At 35.7% G+C, this 17,120-nt stretch overlaps 1 protein-coding gene across 4 annotated transcripts in view; it reads right to left on the bottom strand.

The window, feature by feature from the left end:
• NOVA1 (NOVA alternative splicing regulator 1) overlaps positions 1-17,120 on the bottom strand; it is a 144,899-nt gene that overhangs the window by 34,743 nt on the left and 93,036 nt on the right. For 2 of the 4 annotated variants that reach the window (XM_034417943.3, XM_034417946.3), the window contains exon 4: positions 2,889-2,960. The exons of the other annotated variants lie outside the window; for them this stretch is intronic. In XM_034417943.3, coding sequence (XP_034273834.1) covers positions 2,889-2,960 — 72 coding nt within the window. The remainder of the gene's footprint in view (positions 1-2,888; positions 2,961-17,120) is intronic. 4 annotated transcript variants of the gene reach the window in all.

Genomic DNA, 17,120 nt, shown 5'->3' with positions numbered 1-17,120 from the left:
AGACTAGACTAGACTAGGACTAGACTAGACTAGACTAGACTAGACTTCTTTATTGACCAAGTGTGATTGGACACACAAGGAATTTGGCTTTGGTGCATATGCTCTCAACATAGATAAAAATACAAGATACACTCGTCAAGAATCACAAGGCACAACACCCATGTGAATCCCATGTGGTTGTAGTGTCCTACAGTCATTTGATATCCATTTGCGACCTCCTGCTGGCTTCCACATTAACTCTTGCTTGTTGGACATCAGCAGTGAAGGTGGAAATGGGGGATGCTTTAATGTCATCAATGCAAACTAACTGCCAAGTATCTGAATTGCTATTACATTACTGTGGGGACGTTGTAATGATGCGACTATCAGAACCAGTCCTCTTTAGCACTACTGTAAGTTCAGGTGGTTGATGAACAAGTGGAAGTTAAATGAGGACTACCTGTATAGCCCATCTTTCAAATTGAAAAAAGACTCTTGGGGCACTAGCAGCAATAAAAGAAAAAAAAACCTACTATGTTTTTCGGAGTATAAGATGCACTTTTTTCCCTCCTAAAAGAGACTGAAAATTTGGGTGCATCTTATATTCCAAATGTAACCCCGCCCATCTGCTGGCCCCCATGCCTCCGCGTGTCCTCTTCCTGGCTGGAGATTGCCACCGACAATGGCTTGTGTTTTTGAGCTCTGCACATTGCGTTTTTAGCCTCCAAATGTTCCATTTGAGAGCTCTTCAAGGATGTGGAGATGGCCAAAGCATATCGCTGCCGATCACGGTCCGAAAACATGATGCATTTTGGGCGGTGCCCAAAATGGCTACCCGGAACAGCTGCTGCCTTCTCTTACCCCTTCAGCGCTTTGCCTGCTTTACTCACTGGAGCTCCCTCCGACAATCAGCTGTGCTTTTGAAGCTGTTTTGCAGCCCCAACACGAGCTAAGCGATCTTCTGTGCTTTGCTTGCTTTTCTAATTGCTGCTCTCTCCGATGATCAGCTGTGCTTTAGAAGCTGTATTTGAGCCCCAACCAGCCCCAACCTCAAAATCAGCAAGTGAACTAATGTGTTGAAGCTGACGCCCCAACCAGACCCAACCTCAAAACCAACGAGCGAATTCATGTGCTGAAGCTGACCAGGCTAAGGACTAGACAGATGAATACCTGGTAGGCAAAATTCCCCCCCCCTATTTTCCTCCCCCAAAACTAAGGTGCGTCTTATACTCTGGTGCATCATATACTCCAAAAAATACAGTAATTATTCTTTTTAAATGCAATTTAAACATAGCTAAAAGGACATAAATAGTACAATATTAATGAAAACATTTTAGTTAAAGAAGTGTGTCCTCAAAACCACTCTGAGAGGAGAGGTAAACCAAACCCATTTCTAAAGATTATATTCTACAGTTTAGGAGTGATATAGGAAAGACTTTCTGTAAATCTGAAACAGTATCTTCAGAACGAGTTCACCTCTAGAAAGTTTCATAAAAACAGAAATAATCCTTCTTGCAGCGAGATCTTAAATCTATAATTATAAAAGATAAAAGTACACTTTAATTTGTGCCCTAGAAAAAAAAGACTTGCAACCAGTACATATCTTTCCAGTTAGTTATAATATTGTTCTGACATTGCATTTCTGAGTAACACAGCAATTCCTATTGTATAAATGAGTACACTGAAGAAATCTAGTTGTGATGTAACAAGGCATGGATAACTGTTGCCAGCTCAGACTAGCTGAAGAATGAATCCAGATGACACCTAAAGATAATTTGTCACTGTTGGCATCTAGAAACCCAGACACAGGTTAGGATTAAGAATACCCAAAACAGAGATATGTTATTTCAGGGAAACAGAATTCCTTCCAGAAAACAAACAAAACAAAAAAACACCTAACTAACAGTACTTCTATCTTGCTTGGATTTAATTTCAATTTATTCACCCTCAAGAAATGAACCCTAGGGATTATTTCACAGTATCAGATGCTTCCTTGGAGTTAGACACCAGGGAACCATAGAAATACATCACAAGTTGGACATAAAGGACAAGGAATGGAACAGTATCTGTTCTATTGCCCACATTTATTTAAGTTCTCTCTTAAAAAGCAGTTTTATTGCACTTATCTTACTTTTCCATTTGCATAAGTAGAAAAGCAAATACAGATTTAATTTCACTTTCCTCATTCAAGCTTTCACAGTAAGAAACACAATAGACCTTCCAATCTTCTATATTATGAAAATCTGGAATCACAGCTTTCTTGTTTAGCAAAAGAAGCAAATTTAATCTACTTTAAATAAAGATAAATATTAATTATGAGACCTACAATAAAAGATACCACAACTTCACAGTTGAAATTTTTACATCATCTTTTACTTTAATTATAAATACAAAACAAGTTTTTTGAAGATGTCAAAAATCTATTAAAATTTGAGACCTTAAATTTGCTTTTTTAAAAATGAGGTTTTTTCATCCTCCCGACCCTATTGTATACATAGTGTTACTACTACAAAAATTATTCTATATAAGGTATACTCTTTATTATCAAGTACCAAATCCCCTTGAAAAACACTTAAAGCCCTAGAAGTCTCATGTTGTATTTTATTTATACTCTGGAGGCTTCAGAGATATTTAGCATCTCTAATGCAACCTCAAAAGTTGCTGTTCGGATGAAATAAAATGTGAATATAAGCAATGAGATTGCAACCTCATAAGAGTCACATGCCATGTTGATAAAAATGAATTTGAGTTATTTATCAGGCTAAAATGATATTATTTGAGCAACAGCATTCAATATTCATGATTATGGGTGTAAATGAATAAATAAAACCTCAACCCACCATATCTTTTTCTCCAGTTTGCAAGCCACTTGTGAAAAATATGGTGTAGATGATAGAATGATACTATACCTGATTAGCTCTGGAGGTGGTCATGGGATCAGATGGAGAGGACTTGGTGGTAGTTGGGGATGATGGCAATGTCTGGGAACAAAGCAGTTCAGGAGCAAATCAACCTCAACAAGCCTTAGACCAAACAGTCAAAAAAAATAAATAAACAAATGTAATGTAATATAAAATTAAATAGAAAAAGCCTGAAAAACTAAATTTTATCTTCCTCATTGGAACTTAATGGAATTTAATGCCAATCAAGCAATAAGTAATGCATGTAAGTATGCATGCATACACATGTAAAACAAATTAATGGCTTAAAATTAAGATGGTAGACTCACAAAATAAAATAAAAATACACTGCTACTACAAATATTTCTTCAATAATTGTTTCTTAGGACTAAAGAGTAGTAAATACAAATTCCAGCAAGTTCAATGAGCAGATGTACCACCAATTCTGTTACCATATGCTTGGAAAAGTAATGCTTGCATTCTGATATATTATATATTTGCCACAATACTACTTCTTTTGTCTTTCATAATTAAAATATAAATTCTATATTATATAATAAATGCATTATTATACATTAAAATCAAATTTCAGTAACACTAGAATTAGTGCTTAAAATGAACTTATGTCAATATTAATCTTAAACTATACAATTTAAAATCATATTATAATGAACAAAAATTAATTTCACATAGCACTTTCTAATATGGGAAAGTCTCAGTTACCAAAATAACATAACTCTAATGAGAAAGCCATAAATCAACTTTCAAGATAAAGGTTTTTTAAATTTTGTTTTTAATGTCAGATAATTCTTGTATATTTCAAGCTTTTCAACATATCAGAAATAACAACAACAAAATAGATTTAACATCAAATAATATAGTAAATAATATTTATAAATTTATCAACATACCCAAACTGTAAGTATCTCAGTTTGTCTGGTTATTGTTATGTAAAAGTATTTCTTGATTTATGCAAATGTTATTCTGTAGCATACAGAGAAGCTCTGAGGTTGAACCATGTCACTTTAAAAAATCCAATTACAATAAAAAGTTGTAAAAACTTCAGTTTAAGGTAAAACAAAAAAGCATCAATTACTTTAGAGGTAAAGTTCGCAATTAAAAGAATCAAATGTCAGCACTATAACATTTCTACTTGTTAAAATCGGTACCAAGACTGGGGAAGAGGAAACACTGATAGAAAATCTACCACTATGGACTGGAATAACAATTGGAAAGCTCTTTCTCTTTAAAAGAAAAGTCATACTACATACAGAAGTGCTAAAGAAATATTTATATTCTTTTGAAAACTTCTAGGGAATATGTTCCCAAAGACACTATATGGTTTATTTCATTTAATAATTCACGTATGAAGCACTCTGATAATATTCAACATTATAATTTTACAAAATTTAATAACTATTCCTCTCAATGCTAAATAAAATAACTAAATTTTGATAAATTTAGTTTGATAAATTTAAATAAATTATCAGCACTGTTAATTATGAAGAACAAAAACAAACAGAATAACTGTTTATTTTTTATATAACAGGGTAAACATTACCAAAAACATATAAGACCTTATAAAATTTCCATAACAATCACAATTCCATAAATAGTACAACTTTTGTAGTAAAATATCAATTCTTCTAACGGATATGCATTCTACTGTCCTGTTCTAGTGTCCTTTTCTGCAAAGATGCTATAAGAGATTATAACCAGGAGAAATAGGTAAAAAGTGATGGTTCATAAACTTGATGGAAATTTATTTTTCCACATAGAAAATGAAAATGGCAGGTATTAAGTTGAGAAGGCAAAGCTTTAGAATTTATGAGAGTAAAAGCAATGGGTGAAAAAAAAAAGTCTGAGGAGATCTGTATGTATGTTCAGGTAAAGGTGAAAAGACATATTAATGCTACTGATAAAATTTAAGTGCTATTTCGATGTATTGTCATTATTGTCATCCCCCCCCCCACTCCAATTTTGGTAACTACATGTATACCACACCAATGGTCAATTTTCTTCTTTCTCATTTTCTCATAAAATCTGTTGGAAGAGCAGCAAAATGGGGAAAATGATAACAAACAAGAAATGTTAAGACATCTTACAGAACAGAGATGCCAGAAGGAAGAGGGAAGATAACAACATTTGGAGGAAGTAGAGTTATGGCCAGAGTATTCATTCACCAGCAAACAATAATATTGCATTGGAACTAAATTTCACATATTGATATTAACTAATTCTTTCAATATACTCCTAGTTTCATTCATTACTGTACTGTGGTACTTTCCACTTTTTTATTTTAAAATCATATTTTCTCACAATAACTTAAAATGAGATCCAATATATTAAGAATAGTATATTAAAGGTGGAGCCAGAATTTGTTCAGCTACAATATCTATCATGCCTAATTATTGGCTACCTTCAGTGAGGCCGATGGAGTTGGAGTCGAACAGCATCTGGGAGGTCACAGGTTTCTTATATCCCATAGTTAGCAGTACAGTATGTCTTTAATAGAAACACCATCTATACTATAGTACTCAAATTGCACCTTTTTTCATAAAATGATAGTCTTATTAATGCAACCTTAATTCACAGGACCATTTGTTCCATTCCATTAAGTTGATACATGTTTGAATAGATAATAAGCTATATCTTTTCCTTCCTTTTATTAGTGTGTTTTCACGTAACATTGCAACGAAACAGGGAAATCAAGGACATAAGGAAAGAGAAAAGCATTGAACTAGAAGAATATTGAAGCATATTTTCTCCAATAATTTCAGGTTTAAAATAAGGTAGGATTTGATGGCTATCTTTTCTTCTAAAAAAGTGCTGCTTCTAATATAATCCTATACAGGGGTGGGTTCTAATTTTTTTTACTACCAGTTCTGTGGGCATGGCTTATTTGTGGGCGTGGCTTGTGGGGGGTAATGTGATTGGGTGTGCGTGGCCAACTTCTTTTTTTTTTTACTTTTAAAAGCATTTTTTTCTACAACCTCAAGAGGTTGCAAAAAAAAGTGCAAAAAACATCCATAGATACACTCACAAGACATTTAATCGCCCACCCTTCTTTGTACCCAAAGAAGGGCATACACCCACCTCTGGGTCCCGGCTGGGCAGCCAGCAAAGCCTTTCCCGCCGCTTTCTCCTCCTGCTGCTGCTTCGACGGGGAAGCCCCGCTGAGGGGAAAGTGAGTTACTCTAGCCTGCCCATCAGTTCCTTCTCCTTCCTCCCCTCCGTTTACCCGGCTCCATCAAAGCAGCGCCGCAGCCACCAGCCCGGCTTTTATCTGGTGCCCCAAGTCTGGCCTTCCCTTCCAAGCTCCACAGCTGCAAAGACAGAGGCGCTTGTCTGGGGCCGGTGGCGGCACCCGCAGAAGCCAAGGGATGTCAAGGCGCTGAGGCGAACCCCCACATCCTATGCCCCCCAAGGTGCTCTTTCTGTCAGCCGCCCTTCCGCCCCCCTTAACAACGCCTTGAAGAGAAGCTCGGTGTGTTTTCCTCATTCCCGACGGAGGGAGCGGGATGGGAAGTCCCTGCGCCTTGCGAGAGCGGAGCAGTCCCTGGTTTTAGGAAGAAGAAAGGCGCTAAGCAGGGTCGGGGATAGGCGCGTCTTCCGCTCCTCCGTGAACACTTTTGTCAGCCAATCAGGTCTCATTCCCTCCATCTCTCACCCAGGGATCCGCTGGGCCCCATGCCTCCCACTCCGGCTGAGCAAAGCTAAAGATAGCCCCAGACCTCTGGGGGGAGGGAGGGAAGCCCTGGCCTGCTGCTCCTGCCGCCGCCACCCGCTTGCCCCCAGCAAGAGCGGTTCTCATGCTGCCGCTTCTCCGGCAGCACCAGGAGCAACTGCTGAGGCAGAGAGGATGGGGCAGGCTGTGGTGGAAGGCCGTTCTCGCTGGGTAACAGACAGGCTGCTCCTGGAGCAGCCAGGAGAAGGAGAAGCTGCCAGCAGGGAGGCGAGTCGCTCCAGGAAGAACGGAGGAGAGCGCAGCTTCTCACTCATGGAGATCTACTGGTGGGGAAGTGGGCGTGGTAAGAAATGCGCGAGCCAGGAAGTGGTTATGCTCCCTGGCTGGAGAGGGTTGCACAAATCTTTGCTGGAGTGAACGTGCAACCCTCTCCGGCCAGGGAGCATAACCGCTTCCTGGCTCACGCATTTCTTACCGCGCCCACTTCCCCACCAGTAGATCTCCATGAGTGAGAAGCTGCGCTCTCCTCCGTTCTTCCTGGGGCGACTCGCCTCCCCGCTGGCAGCTTCTCCTTCTCCTGGCTGCTCCAGGAGCAGCCAGTTTGTTACCCGGCAAAAACGGCCTGCCACCACAGCCTGCCCCGCCCTCTCTGCCCTGGCAGTTGCTCCTGGTGCTGCCGGAGAAGCAGCAGCATGAGAACTGCTCTTGCTGGGGGCAAGGAGCAGCAGGCCAAGGCTTCCCTCCCTCCCTCCAGAGGCCTGGGGCTATGTCAGAAGTCTGCTCAGGCGGGGAGACAAGGAAGCCCCAGATGGCCCATCCTTGCCACCACTGCCCCCTCGCCCTTGGCGGCAGCAGTTTTCACACAGGAGCAGCTGGCAGGGGAGAGGGGATGGTGGCAGGCTGCGGCAGCAGACAGTTCGAGATGGCTAAGAGGCAACGTTCCTCCTCCTGCCAGCCTCGAGCTCAGCTTGGGCAGTGTCCCCCCAGCCATACCTGGCTTCTCCCTGTGGCAGCCCACGTGGATCCCAGGCAGCGCAACTTCCGGGCCTTTACTCATGGTGGCGGTGACGAGGCAGGCAGGCAGGCAGCCGGGTGCATGGGAGCGACTGGCAGCAGCGTTTCTGGCTGGCAAAGGGCGGAGTCCCAGGGCTGTATGCGGGCAATGATGGTGGGCAGGGTAAGTGACCAGGCCAGGAACCGGTTCGGGGGCGTGGCCAGCCAATCTTATTACCGGTTCTCCAAACTACTAAAAGTTTTTACTACTGGTTCTTGCGAACCGGTGCGAACCGGGAGCAACCCACCACTGATCCTACATTTATGCATTTGATTCCACTATCTTCCACTGTCTTGTCAGTTAATGTTTCTTAGTTTATCTATAATCAAACATTTATACTTCCTTATTTCTAACTTTATTCTAGATGAACACAAGGAAAGTAGATTGTCTAAAATGGAATTATTACAATAACTCCAAAGAAATGTATTTACGGTAAGAGGATCAAGACACCCCCTTCTTCTGAAAGCACTAATAAAGCAAAGTGATTACAGATGCACACTCATACAGAAATAGCCAAGGGCAGCTTTCAAAGCAATTGCATGAGCCCTGTAAAGGGACATGGCTGCTTTAATGATCTCAAGGAAAATTCTTCAATCATAAAAATATGATTTCCAAATAATGTCTTTTGAATAATCTACACAATTCTAATATATAATACCTTGCCTACTATTAATCAGCTCTGTTCTCTGGCAAACTATTGCCTTAAATATGCTGGAATTATGATAGCACAATAACGGAGTATAAAATGATTTCATTGATGGATACAGTTGTATTAAAAAACATAATCTCAAAATATAGATGTTGCTTACTAAAAAGCAGCATGTCATAAATAAATAAATGTTGGTTTATCTCCTGTTGCTGAAAGAGGAAGCAGCAAAAATGAATACTAAACATTTGGAATCCTGTAAGTTAAATATGATAATAATGCTTCACACCAAGCTGCTAATATATCTTTCATTATATAATAAGGAAGAGTATCTAAATATCCACAAAACTGTAATTAGAAAAATTGCAAAACATGCCATCCATTTTTCACCATTGAAACATATGGATTATCCTTGGTTATAAGAACAAATAAAAACATCATGAGTTACAATAGAATTAGAATACAAATATCATTATTCTCGGATGAAATTACCTTAACATTAGAATAACAATCTGACTAAAGAATTTTGTTCAGTTTTACATATTTTATTATTGTGAAATTTATAGCCACAATATTTCTGAAGTAACATTGTATTTTAGATGTTACAATTATATATCAAATTAAATAATTTAGATAAGGTATTCCTCCTTTATATAAGAGAAGAGAAAAAAAGATTTTAAAATATTGGTAGTCACCTGCTATTTCATGTAATCTTATATTTCATTAAATGATTAATTTGGAACACTTTTAATTGATTAGAAATAATATATTACCTAATTAATTATTGAAACATCAATTCTATTTAAAATAAAACCCTAGCTATTTATAGTAGCAGAACAAATAAGATGTTGACATTTAACTTAATTACCTTAATTCTACAAAAACATCAATGGTATGATTAGAATATTGCTTACATTATTAAAAGATAGTTCTGGTCGAAGACCCTGCTATATGCACTTTTCCGTTGTAACTCTAGATCAAACCCTATGCCATTCTTGAAGCAGTGGATATAGAAATGGCCCAATAAAGAGCATCAGAATTCAGATCAAATGAATTAAGATAATATGTCCACTGCATAAAATATTCCACTGATAATCACATATTATAAAAATATTAAGATATAAAAATAGCTTACCTGAAACTATTGTTCTTCAAGAGTGGTCCATTAATAAACCATATTTATGGGTTATTGCCACTACCTAAAAAGGGTCTTTTCTAAAAGGTAAGAAAACTGTTAGGGTGAAGAAAGGAAACCCACCTTTTTTCCTTGTTAATAGGTTGTGTTACTTATAAGAATATTCAACCAAGGTAACACTAGTTAAGACAGAACAAGAAGAGGACTTCATTTTTTCTCCAAGAAACAATTTTGTTTTCTTTGAATTAAGACATAATTCAATGACACATAATTCAGTGACACCATAATGCTCAATGAAGAATGTGAAAAATGCAATATTAGGCATCAAACAGCCATTTGGGTAGGCAAGATGATGGCAAGTTTGCTTTTTTGATTAAGGATTTAGACACACATTTTAATTCCGTAATTATTCTATGAGATAACTCTATAAATGCTAACTATTTGAGTACTAATTCATTGACAATAAAACAATTAAAATGTACAGGGTCCTGAATAATATACAATAAAACTAGCTGCAATAAGATGAAAAGAATATATGAAGGTTTTTTTCACTACTTTGAAATTGAATCACAACCAAGACTTTTGTGGATTCTTTCCTGAAACTAAACTGCAGAGGAGGAACACTCTCCTCTGTGTGTGTGTGTGTGCGCGCATGCATGTGGATATATACAAACATATATAAAAATGTCTGTCTGCCTGTCTACTTCCACAAAAAGGAGAGGGAAATCTGAAGAACTGGATTACTAGAAAGATACTTAAGTAGACTATGGGAAGTTTTCAAATGATATTGCAGCTCAATTTAGGCTTTGTCATTCTCGCTATAGATGCTTCAGAAGGGTTCACCCTTGGCAGTTTTGATGAAACAGTTTTATGGCAATAGTTATGATCTAAAAGTTTTATTCTCAGAACCTCTGTTGAATGACATATTTAGAACTGACAATTTTTGCTACAGTTTTTAAAGAATAAATGTGAACACAATTGGAAGAAGGAATTTAATTCTGATACTTGACAAATTAAGTGATAAGTAATTGCTTAGGGGAAAAAAATTGAACAAAAATTATATCAGATGAAATCTCCCTCTTTTAACGAAGTAAATAGCTAACTAGAAATAAAGCAACTACTAAAGAGGAATTCAGCTCTCTCTCTCTTCCTCTCTCTGTGTATGTGTGTATGCACATATATGTTGTTTAATTATTATTAAGAGAACTTTGCTCAAACCTATCTCTTTTTTTCTGAAGAAGGAAACTGCAGAAGAAAAATAAAGGCAGCTGGTTTATTCTCCATACTCATGTTAGTTAGCCCACAGTAAAAAGTATAAAAATTCATTGTATAATTTCTGTTGGGATTTGCAAATTAAGTTGGAATTGCTTTTATGTCTATAATTTGTTTTTAGAACCGAGAGAATGACAGGCAAAAAAAAAAAAAACAATCATCTTAAAACTTAATTTAACCTTGCCACTGTATTATAGAGTTTGGTTTTTTTTTTGTTTGTTTGTTTTTAAATTTGATTTATATGCCCCCTTCTCTGGAGACTCAGGGTGGCTTACAATGTGCTAAGCAATAGCCTTCATACTTTTGTATATTTATACGAAGTCAGCTTATTGCCCCCACAAACTGGGTCCTCAATTTACCTACTTTAGAAAGGATGGAAGGCTGAGTCAACCTTGAGCCTGGGGAGATTCGAACTTGCAGTAATTGCAGGCAGCTGAATGTTAATAACAGGCTATTAGTCTGCTGCGCCACCAGGCCCCTGGTTAGTAAAACAAAGCTTGTGTTCTTAAATATTAGACTATAACTCTTAACAACTTCATATAAGAAAGCTAGTAGTGGGGGATTATATAAATTGTAGTCCAATACATAGGGGATCATGCTGGGGAATTATTGATTTATAAGTTTTGATCATCTTTAACACAAAAGCTTGATAAATGAACTGCAATTCTGCCCATTAAATTACTAGAATAAATAGAATTAGAGTAAAATTGATCTTTAGCAAAATACTATAATTTTTTAAATTAAATGTTTTAACAAGCATGTAATGATTTATTGTGGGACTAAGGAAGACATCTGCTTGCATGCTTCCTACATTGTGCATCATAATTTATCTTGTTTTAAATCTCTTTAAAAGAATCCCATATTCTGCATTCTGCTAATTTCTTAACCTGTTCTTTCCTATCTTAAAATAAATTTACCAAACCTATACATACACATGTGTCCATGCATACAGGGAGTGCCTTCTGGATATTTCTGAAGAGTTTTTTTTTTTTTTTTAAAGTAAACTGTTATCATGGCTCCATGCTCTCTGTTTAGATACTTGAACCTATCCTCTTCACCTTCCCCCAACCTCCAAAAGCTGTTAATATGAGAACCTTTATTTTATATTTATATAGATGGTCAGTTACGGTAGACACTGAAATCCAGACCAATGCATGCTGGCTCAGTGTTGTAACTTATACCTCTTTCATCAGCCACTTTGCAGAATCTTGTCACTTTCAGTCCTTACAACTTCTTCTAGATATTTGGTAAGGGGACATTTTAAAGATATTCTCCCGCAGAAAAACAAAAGTAACAGGTTGCATATTGTTTATATGGAAATTCCTTATTGATGCTAGTCTTCCTTACAAATAATTTTAATCTATTCATTTTATATTTTTATTTTTTATAAGTTCCTTCTGAATTATACCTGACCAAGCAAATTTCTCCTAGTGTTAGGTTATTTCTCCCTTTTGAAATACATAGATCCATTCCATCTAAAAATAATCTAGTGTTAGTCAAATGTTGGTTAAGAAACTAAGATATTAATCAATAGCAGTATTACTTAACAGAACCTTGAATCTAGATAATTGGACTGGTTTAGACTTCTGGGCTGAAACAGAACGATTTATGAGAAGACAGTAAAATATAGAATGATGAATGTTAATAAAACATACCCCAAATGGAAATATGGAAGAATGTTGGCAGTGAGTCAAGAGTAGCTATGCTTACATAAAAAAAGGGACAGCAGAGTTAAGTATGACAGAATAGTATTAAATAGTAAACAAAACAAGCAAGAATAAGGAACAAACAAGAAGAGAGGAAGAAATATCTAATTGACTAAAAGAAAATGAAAAACATAAATTTAACTAAACTCATGAAAGACAGCTGTTCTCAGGATGGGGCAAAGCACTCACCAGGCAAAAATAGAATCAATCATATCTAGGTTATAGATTTTTCACAAGATAGAAACAAGAGTTATATGCAAAGATAGGTATCTGGGTAGAAATATTGGAAGAAAGCCTAGAACAGTGTGGGCTCTAGCAAACCTGTTCTCTAAAATATATATTTCTTCCAATGAGTCATTGTCTAGTTAAGTCTTCAATCACTGAATTTTGGTGTACTGAACACCTGGTTTAGGATTTATATTGTCAGTTAGTAAGTATGTGTTGCCTTGAATTCTATTGCCAGGTAGAAAAGTAGAACACTGGCAGCCGAACATAAATTTACAGGCAGAGAGTAGGAGAAACCAGAGTAAAAGAACTAGGATCTTCAAAAGACACCTTTCAGAGACCCCTCAAATATAATGGTGCCCCTGCTTAGGACAGCACTGTAATTCAGGCATCTTGGAAATAGAAAATGTAAAAAAAAAAAAAAAGTACTGTGATTGCTTAGGGAAGAAAATGAAACATTTCTTCTTCAATAATTTCAAAACAAGTAAGACTGTTGAAAAATGAGTGTTGAAGCATTTTCTTGCCATTTTACTAAATTGCTTGATGCTTCCCAATTTAGGACTAAGTCAGTTGTCTTGTTAAAAATCATGTTAAAGAAAAAACAAAAACAAAAAACCCCAAAAAACTAAATTAAAAAGTAAACAACAAAATCACACTATATTGCATATAAAGAAAATTTGGAGAAGGGGGGGGGAGGGTTTCAGTTTTTAAATAAATCATTGAATTTTGACCACATATAGATAGATAGATTGCAAAGCCAGGTGATCATAGAAAAAATAATGCATCACTGGTTTTAGAGAAAATTAGAATAGCAGGAAAATAGCAAGAGAATTAAGTCAAGGGCAAACAAGTGGCAAGGGAGCAGTGGAGCTAATAGGCAATTGAGGTAAACCAATCAACAGCTCTATCAGGAGGCTGCTTATACCCTGAATCTGGCCATCCAAGAAAAGGCATAAAAATTCTGTCAGACTTTTGCTCTAACGAATAGTGCTTTTTCAGTTTGCAAGTTATGCTGACAAAAATGACAAAAAAGATATTGGATAATAAAGCGACTTCTTTGCTGTGTTTATTAGTAGTGCTTTATGCAAATTATCCTAAATAAAAAGCTATCATTTCTATGTAAAATTGAATATAATAGCATGCATATACATTCACACACAGAAATCATGTTTAATGATAAATGCTTATTGCTTTTTATAAATACTTTGTACATCAGCCTAACGAAAGCTAGAAACGATTTAACAAATTACTTTATATAGAAGAAAAAAATCCTTTTAAAAACTAACATGTTGCATTAGGAAAATTCTTGCGTTGCTAGACCTTTTAGCAATGGGATTGAAAAGTTACGATAGAATTAATTCACTTTTAAGGGTATCTGTTTTGGCAGTGGCATAGACATTCAATCCGTTTTAGCTACCTTTTTCCAAAGCTATGTTTTTATTCTCTATGTTTATTTTTTGATAGATATTGAAATAAAAAAAGTCTCTATATATTTATTCCCTCTATATACTTATAAAAAGGTTTCCCTCTGTAGCAATAGAATGATCATATAAATTGTTTTTGAATGATGAGCTCTATACTTAATAAACATTTTTGTGAGACTTCCACATATTAAAGCCATTTGAACCTTTAAGAAATTTTTTTTATTAAATTGTTATAAAATATTTTAATTACTAGAAAATTCACAATATTTATTATGACAAAGGTATATTTTTTATCTGAAATAAACTGTAACCAATCTATAGGTGACTTCTTTCCTATTATTAAGGAATAAGAAAGTAAACAGAAATAATCCACCAGTTATCCAAATGAAATAATAAATCATTATTTAAAAGTGTAAAGTATGATGAAACTCGAATTTACTTTTCACTATATGTATGGAATATGAAGCAAAAGGTTAATTTCTTAATTATGTAATGCCATTTTTTCTTATTTAAGAGCGTTTGTAATCCAATAATATAAGGTACTATACAATAATATAAGATACAATAATATATAGTACCCTCTTATTTTTTATCAAGTAACTATGATTTAACAAAAACGTTTTTTTCTCTGTTCTTAATAAAAAGAAAACTGCAAGTATATACTAGCCTGAAATGTTTAAAATGTTTAAAATTAGTTTATAGATCTATAAGGGGGTATCAAACTCAATTTCATTGAGGGCCGCATCAGGGTTGTGTTTGACCTTTGTCGAGTGGACATGGCCAGCTTGATGTAACTCGTGTCGGGGGTGTCTGTGATGGTCCAAGCACTCTGCCAGAGAAAACTGATTCCAGAGCTCAATTTTCAGTTGCGCCGGCCTCCTGCCACCCTCTGCCAGTGAAATGAAGTTCCGTTTTCATTGGCAGACGGTGGCAGGAGGCCATTGCAGCTGAAAATGGAACCTGGGAGGGCCACACACGGCCCTCCTGAGCTTCTTTTTCACGGGCAGAAGCACTGTGGGCTGGTCCTTTGCTGTTTCTAGGGTGGCTCTGAAGGCCAGATCTAAGCACCCCCCGGGCCAGATCCGGCCCCCGGGCCTTGAGTTTGACACCCCTGTTATAGATAATTAATATAAATGTCTGTCACATTGAGCTCATCTCTTGGGTAATGGTTTACATTTTGGCAATAATAATATTTCTTTAGAAGCCAACACATAACATATGGAGGCTCCCTTCCTATGCTGATATTTTCCACTAAATAGTAGTAAGAGGGCTACTCTCTGATATTGGACACACCTATAGCTTTTACGTTTGGGAGCCATTTAACATCTATCTTCCCTGAATTTATCAAACTTTTTTTAAAAATCTAAACTTGTGACTTGTAATAACAAGTCCTACATATATCTTAACTATCAGACACATTAAAATTTATGTATTTATGATAGCTGCATGCTTTCCATAACTAAAATTATCATTACCATAAGATGATATCATTCTACTGCCAGTATTTTGAAAAAACACTCTCTATTCAGCTTTCTCAACATGTATATATATTTTCTCCCAAGTACTCAACTCTTTCTAATCTAAAATCCATTTAAATAGATATAATTTTGTAGAACATGTAGGACAAGCCTATTTTTAAAATCATGTCATCATTCAGTCCTGTTTCCTGACAAGTAAAAGTTAAATATATAAAAGTGGTTGAAATTGCCAGGACGCATGAAGAGGAAAAATATAGTTTCACACAGCTCGCTCTTGCAATAATCCCCAACAACATCTTTATAACAGTATAGAACTAGGGATAAACTGAGAGAGGGGTTTTTTTCTTTATGCATCTTCATTATCTCCAATAGTAGAAAATGTTATGATATATTATGGGTAATATATTCTATGACATGAGTTCAGTCAAATATAATATTTTTTGGAAACTGAGTTCATCAATTTTAAATGTAATGGATTATTAATGGAGATAAGAAAATAGTAAACTATATATATGTAGTCAATGAAAGGCTCAAATTGTTGACTCCAGTAATGCAGATTTTAAACATACCAATGAATAGGTTTCAAATTATTTCATTTTTTTTTAAATCAGAAAGGAATAGCACTCATGAAAATTGTTAGACAAAGTATATGAGATTTTTAAGTAGAATGATCCTTTATCCTTAATTATTCTTAAACAAAACATTAAAGCATTTTTACAGCTAGCTAACTTAATGAAGTGATTTAAAAATAGCTACACCTGGAAAAAGTTGAAAGAATAAAAAAACATTTTCTACCTTTCCATCTAGTATGTAATTGTTACAAAGAGCAAAACAGAAAAGGTAGCATACGTATTTAAAACGATTACATCTAATCAAAATTTGAAAAATACCAGAAGTACTTCAAAAATGTTTAACTTTAAGCTTAGAATTAAATCTTTTTTGTAATGTTGAGAAGATAAATTCAAATTTGAGTGACCTTAATTAATTTGAAAAGTTAATATTTCAAGTAATTTCATTTGTTACTTAGACTGCTGAAAGTGTTCTTTTAAGCTGTAAGAGATATTACTGGTAATATCATGTTAATGTAACCAATATAAACCACAGGTTAATCACTGGTTCTATATTAAGAGTGTCTTGCCTCCTCTTTAATTGCCTAATACCTCCTAAATCAGGGGGTGGGAACTTGGTTGTGGGTAGGGAATTTCCATTTATTTCCATGTTTGTGGTATCTGAAAGTTGGGGTTAAGTAACATAATTGCTCCTTAGATATAACAGAGATGTAAGGTAGCCAATTTACTCTTTTAACCCTTAAACTTTAAACTTTTAAAAATATGAAAAAAAGACCTGTGTATGTGGGAATGTAGTTTGGAAAGGGTTATGGAAAACTACTCTGGAAATAATAAATAAATTCCTTGGAGGAGAAGGTCTGTATATGTCTCTTGCCCTTTTAACAATTCTCAGTTGAGAATTATTTATTTTCAAGCAGAGAATTTATATTTATTATAATAAGTAGCATCTTTCTTATATACATAAACTTAGTTTTCTCAGGTTTTCGCGGGTGTTTGTATGTAGGTCTTTGGTTATTCGGGTCTTCTCCCATGTAAAATTGGAAG

Source organism: Pantherophis guttatus, chromosome 1, assembly GCF_059756535.1.
Source record: "Pantherophis guttatus breed Tessera chromosome 1, ASM5975653v1, whole genome shotgun sequence".
NCBI lineage: Eukaryota > Metazoa > Chordata > Lepidosauria > Squamata > Colubridae > Pantherophis > Pantherophis guttatus.
The sequence above is the reverse complement of the archived record's forward strand: the minus strand, read 5'-3'. Positions and strand labels throughout refer to the sequence as shown.